The sequence below is a fragment of the Vigna unguiculata genome, chromosome 9 (genome assembly GCF_004118075.2).
Source record: "Vigna unguiculata cultivar IT97K-499-35 chromosome 9, ASM411807v1, whole genome shotgun sequence".
Taxonomy (NCBI): Eukaryota; Viridiplantae; Streptophyta; class Magnoliopsida; order Fabales; family Fabaceae; genus Vigna; species Vigna unguiculata.
The window spans coordinates 37,606,558-37,621,792 of NC_040287.1; the positions used below are offsets into that span (position 1 = coordinate 37,606,558).

At 30.7% G+C, this 15,235-nt stretch overlaps 3 protein-coding genes across 7 annotated transcripts; 1 reads left to right on the top strand and 2 right to left on the bottom strand.

Moving 5' to 3' along the window:
• Window positions 1-4,763: 4,763 nt before the first annotated feature.
• On the bottom strand, window positions 4,764-5,768 carry LOC114163711 (fasciclin-like arabinogalactan protein 14). Its single transcript, XM_028048006.1, has 2 exons — window positions 5,729-5,768; window positions 4,764-5,570 (listed from the first exon to the last, which is right to left on the bottom strand). Exons 1-2 carry the CDS (start codon window positions 5,766-5,768, stop codon window positions 4,918-4,920), a joined length of 693 nt encoding a protein of 230 aa, XP_027903807.1. The 3' UTR covers window positions 4,764-4,917.
• Window positions 5,769-7,645: 1,877 nt separating this feature from the next.
• LOC114196039 (protein FAM32A-like) lies at window positions 7,646-13,060 on the bottom strand. Of its 5 annotated transcripts, none has more exons than XR_003606611.1 (3): window positions 8,961-9,268; window positions 8,412-8,503; window positions 7,646-7,993 (listed from the first exon to the last, which is right to left on the bottom strand). XR_003606611.1 is itself a non-coding variant. In XM_028086537.1 (3 exons), exons 2-3 carry the CDS (start codon window positions 9,091-9,093, stop codon window positions 7,758-7,760), a joined length of 369 nt encoding a protein of 122 aa, XP_027942338.1. In that variant the 5' UTR covers window positions 9,094-9,108; window positions 12,979-13,060; the 3' UTR covers window positions 7,646-7,757. The 5 variants fall into 5 exon arrangements, 3 of the variants coding, with proteins under 3 accessions (XP_027942338.1, XP_027942337.1, XP_027942339.1); XM_028086537.1 differs by lacking the exon at window positions 8,412-8,503 and adding an exon at window positions 12,979-13,060 and having other exon boundaries at window positions 8,961-9,108; XM_028086536.1 differs by lacking the exon at window positions 8,412-8,503 and adding an exon at window positions 9,275-9,377 and having other exon boundaries at window positions 8,961-9,108.
• Window positions 10,189-14,768, top strand: LOC114196038 (cryptochrome DASH, chloroplastic/mitochondrial). Its single transcript, XM_028086535.1, has 13 exons — window positions 10,189-10,636; window positions 10,797-10,936; window positions 11,026-11,247; window positions 11,318-11,443; window positions 11,535-11,609; window positions 11,776-11,892; window positions 11,986-12,032; window positions 12,260-12,336; window positions 12,501-12,576; window positions 12,751-12,820; window positions 12,990-13,113; window positions 13,356-13,405; window positions 14,330-14,768. The coding sequence occupies exons 1-13, from the start codon at window positions 10,198-10,200 to the stop codon at window positions 14,543-14,545; spliced, it is 1,779 nt and encodes a 592-aa protein (XP_027942336.1). The 5' UTR covers window positions 10,189-10,197; the 3' UTR covers window positions 14,546-14,768.
• The last annotated feature ends 467 nt before the right edge of the window (window positions 14,769-15,235 follow it).

Sequence of the window (15,235 nt, forward strand, 5' to 3'; positions counted from 1 at the left end):
AATAAATGTTGGTTTATAAAAGGGATTAGAGTTTTATCTCTAACCATCAGATTCTTTCATAGGTAAGAAATAAAAAATGTATGAGAGGAGAAAGAAAAAACAAAAATTAGATAGAAAATTGGTTGGAGAACATAGAAATGGAAAGATACATTACTATAACTCTCTTATAAATCAATGTTAGTAATATATTATGTTTAATTGTGTAAAAATCTTAAATCTTAAAAATGTTAATGTAATTTTTTTTGAAATGAATTAAGTACTTATAAAAGCTACATATTAACTAAGAGTTACTTCATTTCTATCTATTTTATAACTTATACTCAAACTTAGATTCTCAATAAATATATATTTAGGTTAATTGATCTTTGCACCAATTTTAATACATTTATTCATTTGTTACATGAAATTAACTGATGTGTAAATTAAAAAAATAAATAAAGTAAAAAGTTATATGGAACAAGAATTATAAATTAGTTCATGTGTAAAATAGTATTAACTTTATTAAGAAAACATTTTTTTTTGTTTTTTTTCTTAGAATTACGTATGAAACTTTCATAAACAAGTTCTAATTTTATTGTCAAAAAATTGATTTTTTGCATATTGTAATTTTTATTTCTGTAACTTTTACACATAATTTTTATTTTTGTTAATTGTTATTGTCTATGACTTTGTTCCCATTTTAATTTTTAAAAAGGTACAATTACTTATTTAGTCTCCTAATTTTTTTGGTTTGATTAAATTTGGTCCTCTTATATTATTGGTTGGTTCAATTTAGTCTCCCAATTATTTAAAAAGGTTCAATTTGGTCATCTCCGTTAGGTTAGAGTTAACATCATATGCGTACAAGACATATGACGAACATGTATCAAGTCGTTGATTTTTTTTTAATTTTTGTTTTTAAAAATTTATAAACTGTCACGTGTCAGGTTATCATCATGCCATGTGGCAGTTTACAATCGTGAGACGTGGCAGTGGTAATAGTTGTTTTCAATTTAGTTATTTATTTAAATTTTATGTTCAATTTAGTACCATTAAAAAAAAATTGATTAACAACCAATTTTAGTGATAGAAAATTGTTAGTCACTACAAAGACGTAACTTATATATCAATTGACAAAATAAAAAATTATTGATTACTAGAGTAGTCACTATTATAAATAAAAAATTATTACTGATTTATAAATTGGTTTATAAAATTTAGTTATTAAAATTTTGGCTACCAAAGATATTAGTTTATAAATTGATCACTAAATATTAACTTCCAAGATTTTGACAACTGAATTAATTAATTTATAAATTAATCTTAATTAATTAGTGACCAATTTGACAACCAATTATAATTTTTGATTTATAATAATAACTAATAATTTTTTAGTCTGTAAATTAGTATCTAAATTGATCACTATAATTACTAATAATTTGTTGTCACTTAAATTGATTATTATTTAAGAATTTTCTTTATACAAATGAATATATTAAATACACCTCTCTACCAACTTAATTAGATTTATTCACATTTTTTATATCATCATAAAATATTTGTCTCAAAGATAGGTTCGTGAAAAAAGATAATGATATTGCAATTTATTAATTGAAATATGGCCCTCTCAATGAATGTGATAGTGTTGGGTTTATCCACACATGGTTTCCATTAATATAAATGCTCGATTGCGAAAGCTAGGGTTTATTACTTGAATGGTGGTCCTAAACTTTCCAAAATTAATAAATCAGAATAGTAAACCAAAACATGCTTAAAGATCCCTCTATAGTCCTTTTCGCCTTCCACCAATTCCTCTAATCAACTTTTATTTGAAAGGAAATAAAGAATAAATGTATAGGAAATAAATTAAAAGTATTCTATTTAAAATAAATAAATCAAACATGTAAAAATAGAATAAAATAAATAATAAATTCTATTCATGTTCACTTTAGTTTTAACTTAAAAAACACTGGTCTACTAAACACTCAAACTAAGGAACAAGTAAAAACGATAAAGTTTTTTTTTTACCTCCATATATAAATATTCTCCTGCCCCAATATAAAGAAAATTTCATTTTCCCTTTCCACATTATGTAAATCAAATGTAAAAAATATTCACACATTGTAATCTAAAAGTAAAAAATGTCTTCCAAATTTTGTAATCTAAAAATTAAAAATAATTTTTGGATTAAATCCAGAAATCATGTCTTTCCTTAAAAAAAATTAAATTAAATCTGAAAATAAATAATAACTTTCAAATTATACAATCAAAAATTTAAAAATAAAAAAAAAGTTTTTAAATTGTTCAATCTGAAAGTTATTAACTTTTAAATTATACATTTCAAAAGTTATTTTGATTTTAGATTATATATAACGTAAGTAAATCGCGTATTTTAGAAAAAAAAAATTATTTCCAAAATAACTTCCGAATGGTTGAAAAGGGTAAAAATGGAACTTTCTTTATATGGAGTGTAAAGGAATTTTATGAAAATGCAGAAAAAACAAAAGTGCCTAATAACAGTAGTGTTGGATGTCTACGAAGAGAACAAAGAGAATGAAAAAAAAATAGAGTAACAATATATGTCATTAAGGAGATTTTGGACTTTTCATCACTCATACGGTTACACATGGAAATTATAGGGTACAAAAAGAAATGCATTCTTTGCTTAAAGACCTCTTTATCTTGAAACAACTCTTTATTTTCTTTGTGGTTCATATAAAAATATGTTTTTCCCTAATTGAATTGATCAATAGTTTTAGCAACAGTTATTACAACAATGATATGATAAATCATCTTGCACACCTCTGAAGTTGTAAATTGGTTCCAGATCGTATATTTAACTATTAATTTCCCATTTTAATAATAAGGTTAGATTGGTTTATTAAGTTTAATCAAGGGAAGGTACTCCGAAGACGTTTTTAGTTAGAGTAATTATAAATATGGTATAAATACATATTTGGTATCCAAATTTTTTTGGTATCCAAATTTTTTTAGAAAGTTCAATTTGGTACCCGAATTTTAGGAATGTTCAATTTGGTAACCCAATTTTTTAAAGAGATTCAATTTGGTCATCTCCGTTAGGTTGGAGTTAACACCGTGTCCGTACAGGACACGTGTCAAGCCATTAAATTTTTATTTTTATTTTTATTTTTTTTTTCAAAAAAAATAATTTTTTTTTCAAAAATTTAAAAACTGCCACGTGTCAGTTATCATCGTGCCACGTGGCAGCTTACAATCATGACATGTGGCAGTGTAATAGTTATTTTCAATTTAGTACCCTAATTTAAATTTTTGGTTCAATTTAGTACCCAAATTTTTTTAAATGATCCAATTTCGTCCTTGCCTATTTGAGACCAAATTAGTAAATAAGCTTAATTATAACTTATATAAACATGTTAAAATAATTGTTTTGAATTTATACATCAAATCACTACACCTAAATATTTAAATTATTTTAATCATGACAAGTGTAAAAAATTTCATGTATAAAAAATTACAAAGGTTAAAATGTAAAAAATAAAATAATTTAAGTATTTAGGTGAAATGATTTGATGTATATATTAGAAAAAGTTATTATAACATGTATATATAGGTTGTAATTAAGCTTATTTACTAAATAAAAATTTCATCACGGTATTAACTCCAACTTAACGGAAATGACCAAATTGAATCTCTTTAGAAAATTGGGGTACCAAATTGAACATTCTTAAAGTTCGGGTACCAAATTGAACTTTCCGAAAAAGTTTGAGTACCAAATGTGTATTTATACCTATAAATATTAACCTTTCGATTGGAGGAGTAAAACACACCATATATTCGTTATGATTCATATAAGTACATGATTCAAATACAATTAAATGAATTTGAATGAAAATCCAAAAATTAAGATAAATTCTTTTCAATAATTTCTTAGTAACGTAAATTGAAATTATTATGAATTTCATTTCACAACACTTTTTTTGCCCATCTTTAATTTACAAACAAATATTATCTTTTTATAAAATAAAATTTAGATTATTATAAATTAAATTTCACAAGGATTTTTTGCGCATCTTTAATCTACAAACAAATATAATCTTTTTATAAAATAAAATTGTGGTCATTTATACACAACTAGTAATTTCTTAAAGTTAATTAATACCTTATTTGTTTGCACGTGTGAGTAATAATAACAATGATTTTGAACTTAAGACTGCATACAAATTAACTATTCAAATGTGATGCAGGTGGTTTCTTTCTATAAGATAATCATTAATTAAATTTAAAAATAACGGGTAATAAACACTTTTTAAAATAATTACAAACGATAACTTTTTTATTAAAACAAATCAAGTAAAAAAGTGCATAAAAACATTTTTTTTCTAATTAGCAATCACTAATCTTAATTAAATAATTAAGAAAAAAAGTGGAATTTTATACACAATAATTATAGTTGTGTAATACGCATAAAAAAGTTTTAGTTGCAAACTATTAGAGTCGTTTATTTAAATATCTTAAACTTATTTATTTAACTAAAAAAACAAAATTAAGTGTATTTAACAATAATTTCAGTCAGATACATTAAATTTCAAAGAATTTTTACATTCGCAGTTCAATAATTGTTTTCTTTGTAACGTTTTCTCTGGAAATCATTAGCATTTGCCACATTCAAAATAATTTATGTTTACCATGAAGAAATATTAATTAAACAAACGCAATAATAATTTAAACAGCAAGCACAAGTATAACAGAAGATAGATAGAGAGAAAGAGAGAGAGAGAAAATAATGAATGATGTTGTTTCAATTGAATTAATCCGAATTCCACGAACACAAGCCAATAGAGTAATTTCGTTAAACAAAAACAAAAGATCCCTGTTGTATATCGTGATCGGTGATACACAACACCAATGCAATGGTTTTTTGTTTAACAAAATGATAAATTCCCGAAACGCCGTCGTTTACAGGCCAAGGATGAAAGCGGCGGAAGCGGAAGCGGCACCGAGGAGACCCATGCAGAGACGTGAAGCGTCGCTGCTTTGACCGGGAGCGAGAGCCGAAGGAGACGCTGCCTTTTCTCCGGCGCCAAGAGGAACCTTAACGTCGGAGAACAAATTCTCAATTCCAGGTACAAGAATGGGCTCGTTGAGCTCAATAGCGACAAACTCTTCGGGGTTATTCGCCACGGTTTGCACAAGTGCGGAAGTGAAGACTGTGCCGGGAGGAGAGGCGGCGGATCCCATGACCAACTCGCCTTCGTTCACTTGCTGAACGAGGACGTATCCCTGTTTGTCCTTGGCAAGACCGGAGGATTGGAAGAGAGTCTCGATGGGAATTTGACTTCCAACGTCATCGAAAATCCTCCTCTGGTCGTAGTACCCGATGAGGACGTGCGTGCTGACGGTGGCCTTCAAAAATGCCGGTGACTTTCCGGCGAGGGAAGCCATGGCCTTGTTGCTGAGGGGGAGAACGGTGACGGATTTCAGGGCGTTTATTTTGTCAACCAGATTGGCCTCGGTGAGGGCTTTGTTGAACTGCTCGTACTTAGGATTGTTCAGCGCCTGCAGCACATCCAACCCTTGGATGCTTGTGCCGAGGGCCAGAAGAAGAGCCACTGCAATGTTAGGTTTTACAAGGAGGGAGTTTCACTGGAGAGAGTGGGTTTCATTGGGGAGAACAACACTAATGGACATTCTCCCCCTCCAGCGGAAGCATTCCCAACCACGAGTACCCCTTCTCGTATCGCCGTTTATCTTAACGGGACACGCTTACCTGGAAGTCTTGCCAGGAAGACTTTTGATACAGGGACCATACTGTACTCGTCTGAGCCGGTTTCAACTATCGGCTCTGATACCACTTGTTAGGTTTTACAAGGAGGGGGTTTCACTGGGGAGAACAACACCAATGAGATCTGAGCCTAACCACATAAGACACTGACACCACTCTCAACCCAAAACCTTAAGGCAATGAGTTTATGGGCCTTGATCCTTATATGGTGCTCTACTTTCTCAATTCTGGTTAATGTGGGACTTAGACTCACACTTGAATTCCTAACATTCTCGAGACCTAAGGTTAAATTTTGTAAAAATTGTGTTGTCGAGACCGACTCGACCAAATTTTGGTCGAGGTCAACTTGATTGAATTCGACAGAATTTTGATCAGGACCAACTTGATTGAATTTGACATAATTTTAATTGGGACCGACTCAAGCGAATATGACCAAATTTCTATTAAAATAGACTTGGTCGAATATCACCAAATTTGGGTCAGGTCCGACTTAACCATATTTCGGTTGGAACCGACGCTATGGCCCCAAATTTTGGTTAGAATTTTTTTTATCAACATTGATTAAAATATAGGTTAAAAATTATTTATAAAAGTTTTTTTATAATTAATATTAGCGAAATCTTTTTTCTTACCGATAACAACCAATAATTTTATTAATATTAATAGAATTGTTTTTTTAATTGATTTGTAACTAGTATTTTTTTAATTATTATTTATATGAATTATTTTGTTGTTGATATTGTTAAAATTATTTCTAAACAATATATACTTTATCGTTATGAATAAAATTATTTTTAGTTAATATTAAACATATATTTTTAATAAAAGAACGTAATGATTATTTTCAATGAATGTTTATAAAGTTAAAATAATTTTTTTTTATGTTTAGTAATAATTGAAATAGTCCATACAAATAAAAAAAAGTTTTGATTAAAATGATCTTATTTATACAAAATTTTTTAAAAATGAACTAATTTAAAATAAAAATAATTGAAATATAATGTATTTTAATTTTCTAAACGTTATAAAATCCTTTTTCCAAACATTGTTTGTGGTCTCGCTGTAAAAGGAAATATTAATTTCGAGCTATTTAAAGATATATAAGAATCTATTTGGCTCACTCTTTTTTTTCTTGGACTGAGCAAACAAATGTAGAAAATCCTTAGGCCACTGAGTTTCAACATCTTCTCAATACTAGTCTTCCTCATCAAACTTCACTTAAATATCCAAAAATCTAGAGTTAAGAATTATTAGTAAAAAAAAAAACTATTTAAATATGAAGTTAACATATTTTTAATAAGAAAATCAATTACTGGAATACAACTGCAATTTTAACATAGTGAAGTGATGAACATTGTCGGCATATTTGAAGAATAGTACAATTTACTTAAATCATATCACTAATCAGTAACAATAAACAATTTAAAAAAATGTATTATTCGAATATTTGAATGAAATAGAGTGTGATTTATTAACATAAAACGACAACTAAGTAAATATTAAAAATCAGCCAGTTAATTAGATATGTAAAATATATATATATATATATATATATATATATATATATATATATATATGTAATTTCTTCATATATGTATTATATTTATTTTAGTCCGATCCTTAGAAATTGATTTGATTCATTTTTGTTGGAAGGTTTTAGACCTTCGTGCCCACCGTTTACACGCAGTGTAGTTCTTTTCTTTATATACTGTGTACACCCTTTAAATAAATAATAAAAAAATAGAATATACATAATATGTTTTAGCTTATACGTGATAGTTACTGTTACAGCTATCACACTTTTAAATATTGTGTTAATTACTATTAAAAATACTTTCACAAAATAGAAAACATACTATATTTTCAGCCTGAAAGTACAACTTATCTGAAATAATACCTTGGTTCCATCTAATGTACACAGTCATTTTCAATTTCATAAATTCGAAAAGATTAATCAATTTTAAGCGTGCAAAACATTTAGTAGAATGAAGATTAAAAAGAAGACACAGTTTCCTTAACCAGGTCCTACTTTGGGAATATCATAATGCTCAGTGAGGTTGGCCAGATATTGATTGAACTCATGAATTCTATCTCGATGAGACTTGTTTGCCATTTTTGCTAGTCTTTGAAGCTCAAGTTTCTGTGTCTGATGCAGAAATCGCCTTTCTGCTGGAGTAAGATGATCATCAAAAGATACACTCTCTCTGCTGTCTTCATGATGATCCATCGACATGTTTCCACCAAAGATATCTAAAATCAAAAGTAAAATATAAATTAACAAAAGAAATTGTAAAACAGGTATGACTGTAGTGGAACAAGCGTTAATGTCAAACACTTAAACATGCTTACACAATCAGCTCAATCCTTCTTTTTTTTCAAGTACTATTTGCTCAATCTATAATCTCTCCCGGTCTCTCTTCTAAAGCTACAAAAACAACCTTATAAAAAACAATCTTATAACTCTTCTAAACCTACAAAAACAACCTTACAAAAAACAATCTTATAACTCATAAGTGTTAGTAAGGAAAATTAAACGCACAACCTCACTCTCACTTTCCCTTTCAACTTTATCACTAAGTTATCTCATAACTCGGATCAATCTATCATGATGAATCCATTCACATGTTCAACATGTAAGTAAAAAGATGTAAGCATAAGCAATATAAACCTAAAGAAAATGTGTAAGACAGATTAAAATTTTGACCATATTTCCATGTTTCTTTGCCCTTTGAGATCTTTAGCAGTCTGCATCACTCCATCCTGAGACAAGAACACATTTTCAATAACCAAAACTATTGAACAGAGGAGTCAACATTCGATCAAATGAGACAGCAATATCAAGTGACTTGCAAAAATAAATATTTTAAGCCACACCACAACAATGTTTCTTAAAATCATTATTGAATAATTTTTTACCCAAAGGAACTGGTTATGGTTATATTTGATTACAAAACCAATCAATTATACACATGATCAATTGTTGAAGAAACAATATCACTTTTGCAACGTTCACCGACTAGACAAAGTAACTCTAATTGTTTCCTGAATGTTTTCTAACAACTTTAATACACAGCTCCTCTACAAATATAAATTAACACACTTCCTTAAGAGATAAAACAAAATAATTTCCTTTGCCAAAAAGAAACTCAATGCTAGAATAATGATAATTGCACAGTTTTATCAAAGCTGAAAAGAAAGGGAAGAACATTAAGCTCACCAGAACTAGTTTGGGAGAAATTACGGTATCTCTTGTCTCGTTTCTTCTTCTTTTTAATCCCACAAGCTTTTACATCCAACGCTTTTCCCTTCAGCTTCAATTTCCCACCCACGACGTTGTCGTACTCTGACATCTAGCTTTTCACAATCTTCCAGATACAGAACCGGCGTTAATTTCTTAGTAGAACTCCTTTTTACGATTAAAAATCAACGAACATTACGAATTCATTCCTTCTATTCTATAACAATTAAGAGTCAAAGAACATTACGAATTGAATGCAACCAGTAGAAATTGGTGATCAAGAAAGTTCTCACCGGTATAAATAATTGAATGAAAAAAAGCAACGTTGGCGAATTTTCTGGAAACAAGTCGAACGTTCCTCCTTTTTGTTTGGGCTAGTTCAAATAGCTCGATCTCTATTTGATTTCGGCTTTTATTTTCTGCACCCCACAACTTCTTAGCACACCCGTACAAATGTCAAAAAACTATTTCACCTTACTTTCAAAGTATATGCTTTGGAAGTTTCCTTCGGCTTCTCATTAAAGGGCTTTGTTACTCCTTCCCTTTTCACTCTTGACTTTTTCGACTTGTTCTTCTTGCACCCCACCAATACTATATGCACTCCTATACTTAATAAAAAGATTAAAATACTTTCTCCACTATACACACCGTCGTTTTCGCAGTCGTTAGAAAAGAAAAGAGAGGGAAAATGTTGCATGAGAAGAAGAAGAAAAGGAGAGAAAGAATGCAGTATGAAAAAACTCCTTATCAAAAACTTATTCTGAAAATATATTATACATGTTTTGAAAATATTATTTCAAAAATTCTATTTTGAAAAACCTATTCTAAAATTAATTTCATTTCATGTGCTCTAGAAACCCTGCAGAAATTTTACTTCGAATGCTGTTTATAAAACTCCATTTAAGAGTCAGTTGTATTCGGAAAATTCCAAAAATTTTATTCTAAAAAATTCCCAAAATAGATAATTCGAAAATAACTTTTATAAAAAGTAGAATGTCATATTGAAAGTTGGGGTGCGCAAAGAAATCATAGGTGCAGGAAGAAAAAGCCTTCAGTCTTCTCCGATTCTTCTCGCTCATCCAAAAATAAAAAGTTGGAGTCAGTAGATCCATAGGCTAACAACCGGCCACGTCACACCAAACTCGAGACGCCACGTGTCACACTTTCAACTGCTTGATTACTCCCACCCTCAGCAAAAGCGCGACTAACGTTGTACATGGCCATTCTCCACTGCACCCCACTTCCATTTCTTTCCCTCAGAAGCACCCTCTATTCCTCTAAGTGCACGTTAACCTCAACACTCACACACCCAACAGCAACAAAAACAAGAAACCCGTTGTTCCTGGCGATGAACACGCTCGCCAAATCCGAACCCGTGTCGTCTTCAGGCTCTTCCTCGTCAACTTACGAGGTGCCGGAGCTAGATGCTAACGACATGGACCGCGTTGCAGAAAACACGTTTCGTAGGTACACGTGGAACACCAAGAGGAGTGGCAAAGGAACGGCCATTGTGTGGTTCAGGAATGATCTCAGAGTTTTGGATAACGAGGCTCTCTACAAGGCATGGCTTTCCTCCGAAACCGTTTTACCTGTCTACTGCGTTGACCCTCGACTCTTTGCCACTACTTATCATTTCGGCTTTCCCAAAACCGGTGGTATAGTTATATATAACTCGTATTCAAATTCATTTGCACCTTTACTTCTGCACCAAATTTAGATGCAGTTCTTTTAGCACAGAGTGAAATGCAATATCTTATGTATTTTTGGTGTTTACTTTTTCTAATCTAACTTCTTAGGTGATTTTAATTTGTGCAGCATTGAGAGCGCAATTTCTCCTTGAATGTTTGGTGGACTTGAGGAAGAATTTGATGAAAAAAGGGCTTAATTTGCTTGTACAACAAGGGAAGCCTGAGGAGATTCTTCCTTCTCTTGCCAAAGCATTTCAAGCTCACACAGTAAGTCTATGAATTTCAAGCCTGATTTCGAATTCATGGAATTTCATGGTTTAAGCTATACGGCTCATTGATGAATGTGAAGCTATCAGGTGTATGCACAGAAAGAAACGTGCAGTGAGGAGGTGAATGTTGAAAGATTAGTCATGGAAGGTCTTAAACAAGTTGGAACATCATCAGAAGAATCCAGTGGTGTCACAGTTTCAAAAAACATCCTTAAATTGCAATTAGTTTGGGGTACCACTATGTACCATCTTGATGACCTCCCTTTTGATGCCACTTCTTTGCCAGATATGTATACTCAATTTCGCAAGGCACGAGATTTTGAATCTGTGTTTGTTTTCACTGCTACATATGCTTTCTAATGGGATTCGAATTTTGCAGATTATTGAAGCCAAATGTACCATACGCTCATGCATCAAACTACCACCATCGCTAGGACCACCTCCCTTAATTGAGGATTGGGGATGCCTTCCTTCATTAGAGCAGCTTGGACTTGGCTCACAGAATGTATGTTGTTCCATATTTATTGGTAGATACCTTTCAAGAATGATGAGATGATGAACTTTTTCATTCCTTTATTTTCATCCTCAAAATTTAGGTTATCAAGGGAATGAAGTTTGTGGGGGGTGAAACTGCAGGATTGAGCAGAGTATATGAATACTTCTGGAAGAAGGTTGGTAATCTCAAATTCACAATTTAGATTCTATTTAGGTAACTATGTCACTGTTGGTGCTGTATATGGGTATTCTGTAAAATGTGACCTTAAATATGATGTTGGGGACATTAATTCCAGCCCTTGTTTGGTTATCTAATGCATTCTTAAGATTTTTCATATGTAGGATTTTCTGAAGGTTTATAAAGAGACCAGGAATGGGATGTTAGGGCCTGATTATTCTACCAAATTCTCACCGTGGCTTGCCTCAGGAAGTTTGTCTCCTCGTTTCATATATGAAGAGGTTAAAGCTTGCGTTGATCTCTGTTTTTTGCATTGTGTAACAACTAAGAAATGAGAATGCATGAGTTAACAAAGTTCAGTCTGTTCTTTATAGGTAAAGAGATATGAGAACGAAAGACTAGCAAATAGTTCTACCTACTGGTAAGTGGTAACATTGCATCTTTCTTGTTAATGTACATCTCTGTCATATTTCAAAATAGTATTCATTCTAGTACTACCAGTTTCTTACTCATCCCTAAAATCTAACTTTTCTGTTTTTGATTTCATCAGAGAAGTTCTGTTTTGTTTTCTCCCTTTCAATTATCATTCTATTTGTTCATGAAAAAATGAACTCAATTGAAAGATTTGACCTATGTTTACTTTTGCAGGGTTTTGTTCGAGTTGATATGGAGGGATTACTTTAGGTTTTTGTCAGTGAAATATGGGAATTCGCTTTTCCATCTAGGTATTGATAGGTTGAGGAATTTGATGTCTCTCGTGTTAACACAGTTATGGTTTTAAATTCTTCTGGTTTTGATGTGCAAGTGAGAAAAAGCATCTTCCTATAACACTTTTTGTCTTTAAAAAGTTTGTTCAGATTACTTAGGTAAAATCTATTTTTGTTTTCAGGTGGCCCTAGGAAAGTTCATCGCAACTGGAGCCAAGACAAGAACTTGTTTGAATCCTGGAGAGATGGTTGTACGGGGTACAATTTCTATCCAAGATTCAAAGTGTTGCTGAACTTTCTTGTTTGTTTTGACATAACTACCAACTGCTGTCGCTTGATTCTATGTTTGTTGTCTTAAAACATCAACCTAGAAGTTGTCCCTCTGATGTTGTCTTATAATCTTCTACCTTTTCTTTTGGCATAAACATGTAGGTATCCTCTCGTAGATGCCAACATGAAAGAACTATCGACTACAGGGTTTATGTCTAATCGAGGACGACAGGTATCAACCTGAATCCATTACTGTGTTTTTTGTAAAGTATAATAAATTCTGGAAATTTATGCCATACTGATTTTTGGACCAAAGTAGATAATACTATCATTATACATTACTAGGATTTCGCTATCAAATGTTGTAACAGAAACATGAAACTTGATTACCTTCTTGACAGATTGTATGTTCCTTTCTTGTGCGTGATATGGGGATAGATTGGCGCATGGGGGCAGAATGGTTCGAGACTTGTCTTTTGGATTATGATCCATGTTCTAATTATGGAAACTGGACTTACGGATCAGGTATGTGGGGTGAAGGGAGAAAAAAATGGGGTGCAGGAAGAAGTAGCTCGTTTGCTAAGTTTGCTAACATGAGCAATGAATAGTGTTATTTGTACAATTAAGATTATTTTCCTAATTTGAGATTTGGTTGTTTGCATTCATGTATTAAGCGTACTCAGATTCAAAATATATCATCCCTATATTACTGTTTTGTTTATAATTTTTAAACAACAAATATTACAACCCATATTCTTTCTATTCAGGAGTTGGGAATGATCCCAGAGAAGATCGCTATTTCAGCATCCCAAAACAAGTAAGCTTCAATGTTTAGTGATATATATATATATATATATATACATATATATGAGCTGTGAAAATGGGTTGGAATCCGTGAGTCAACACGACTCACCACGGGTTTCGGTCGTATTGGATTGAAAATTTTTCATAAATTTTTATAGGGTTGATTTTTAACCTGATTCACGTAGAACCCGGCTCACCCGGGTTCAACCCGTGATGAGCCGGGTTGACTCACCAACCCGCAAATAAAGGGTCACACAAGTGTTTTTTTTAGGTTGGACTTTTTATTTAGGTCAAGTTAGATTTTTTTTAGCCAACACATAGAGAATTTGTAGTTTTTGTGATTTTAGTTTGTATTTGGATTGTATTGAAGTTTATTTAGATTTTAATTAGAATTATAATTTAGTTTTGATTGAAAAATAAAAAAAAATTGTATTTTTTTTAATTAGGTGAGCTCGTGAGCCAATCTGTTTAACCGGCCAATCTGTTTAACCCACCAATCCGTGGGGGGCCGGACCAGATTCAATTTTTTTTTGACTCGTTAATAAGTGAACTAGGCTAGGTTAACTTATTAAGTAATCAACTCATGGTGGATTGGACCGAATTACCTGTTTTGACAACTCTAATATATATATATATATATATATATATATATATATATATATATATATATATATATATATATATATATATATATATATATATATATATATATATATATATATATCCTAATCTTGTGTTCAAGTATTATTTGAACGGCTTTGAATCATGGTATATTTGATGAGACAAGATGCTGTTATTTAGAATTATTTAGAAGTTCTAAATTTTGAGTTTTGTTTTTGAAGGTTTAAAATAATTAGTATTAAAAGATAAATATTTTGATAAATGTCTAACTAAAAAATGGGTTGGAAAAAAAAGTGATATTAATTTTTTTTTTTAGGCACAAACATATGACCCTGAAGGTGAGTATGTTGCATACTGGTTGCCACAGTTGCGAAAAATCGAAAAGGAGAAAAGGAATTTTCCTGGAAATATGTACATTCCTCAAATTGTGCCTCTCAAGTTTGGAACAATGAGTGGAAACAACAACTATAGGTCTCGTGGTGCAAGAAGAATCAACGATAAAGGAAATGAAAGAAAATGGAACAGAAGATAAATGTGAAGAGAAGAAATTCTTAAAATTTATATATATTAGAGCTTTATATTTTGTAACTTAGAATCATTATTTTCTATACTTATTATGTTATATATGTTTTCTTTTTCCTCACTATGAGAGTAAAAAAGAAGCGTGTTTCAGTTTAAATTTCAATACTTGTTGTAATGTAATACACATGAACTTATTCCATGAAGTGAAATAATATATTTTTTTATTTTATTTTTATGAAATCTTCTTCAAAACATTGAATATGAACATATGTGCTACTGTTTATTAATTTAAATCATAATAATTTTATGTTATCTATTTTAATGTTTGAATTATAAGAATTATAATTATACGTTCTTTGAGTTAAAAATAGGAGAAAATCATGAAATATATTCACTCAAAATAAATTCCATGAATTTATAAATCTATATATATTAATTTTATTAATTAACTTGAATCATAATACAAAAGAAGTTATATTAGTGTATTATGAATTAAAGCATTCAAATGATATTTGATTACATGATTAAATGTTTTATATGTACTTTTATGAATTAAAAAAGAAAAAAATAATTCATTAACTTAAATATTTCCCAATTAAATAATTAAGCTATCTTTGGATTGGAGAGATGTTATAGATACTTAACTATAAGCCACTATCACATGTAGAAGCACATTATAGTGTTTACTTAAAAAATATAA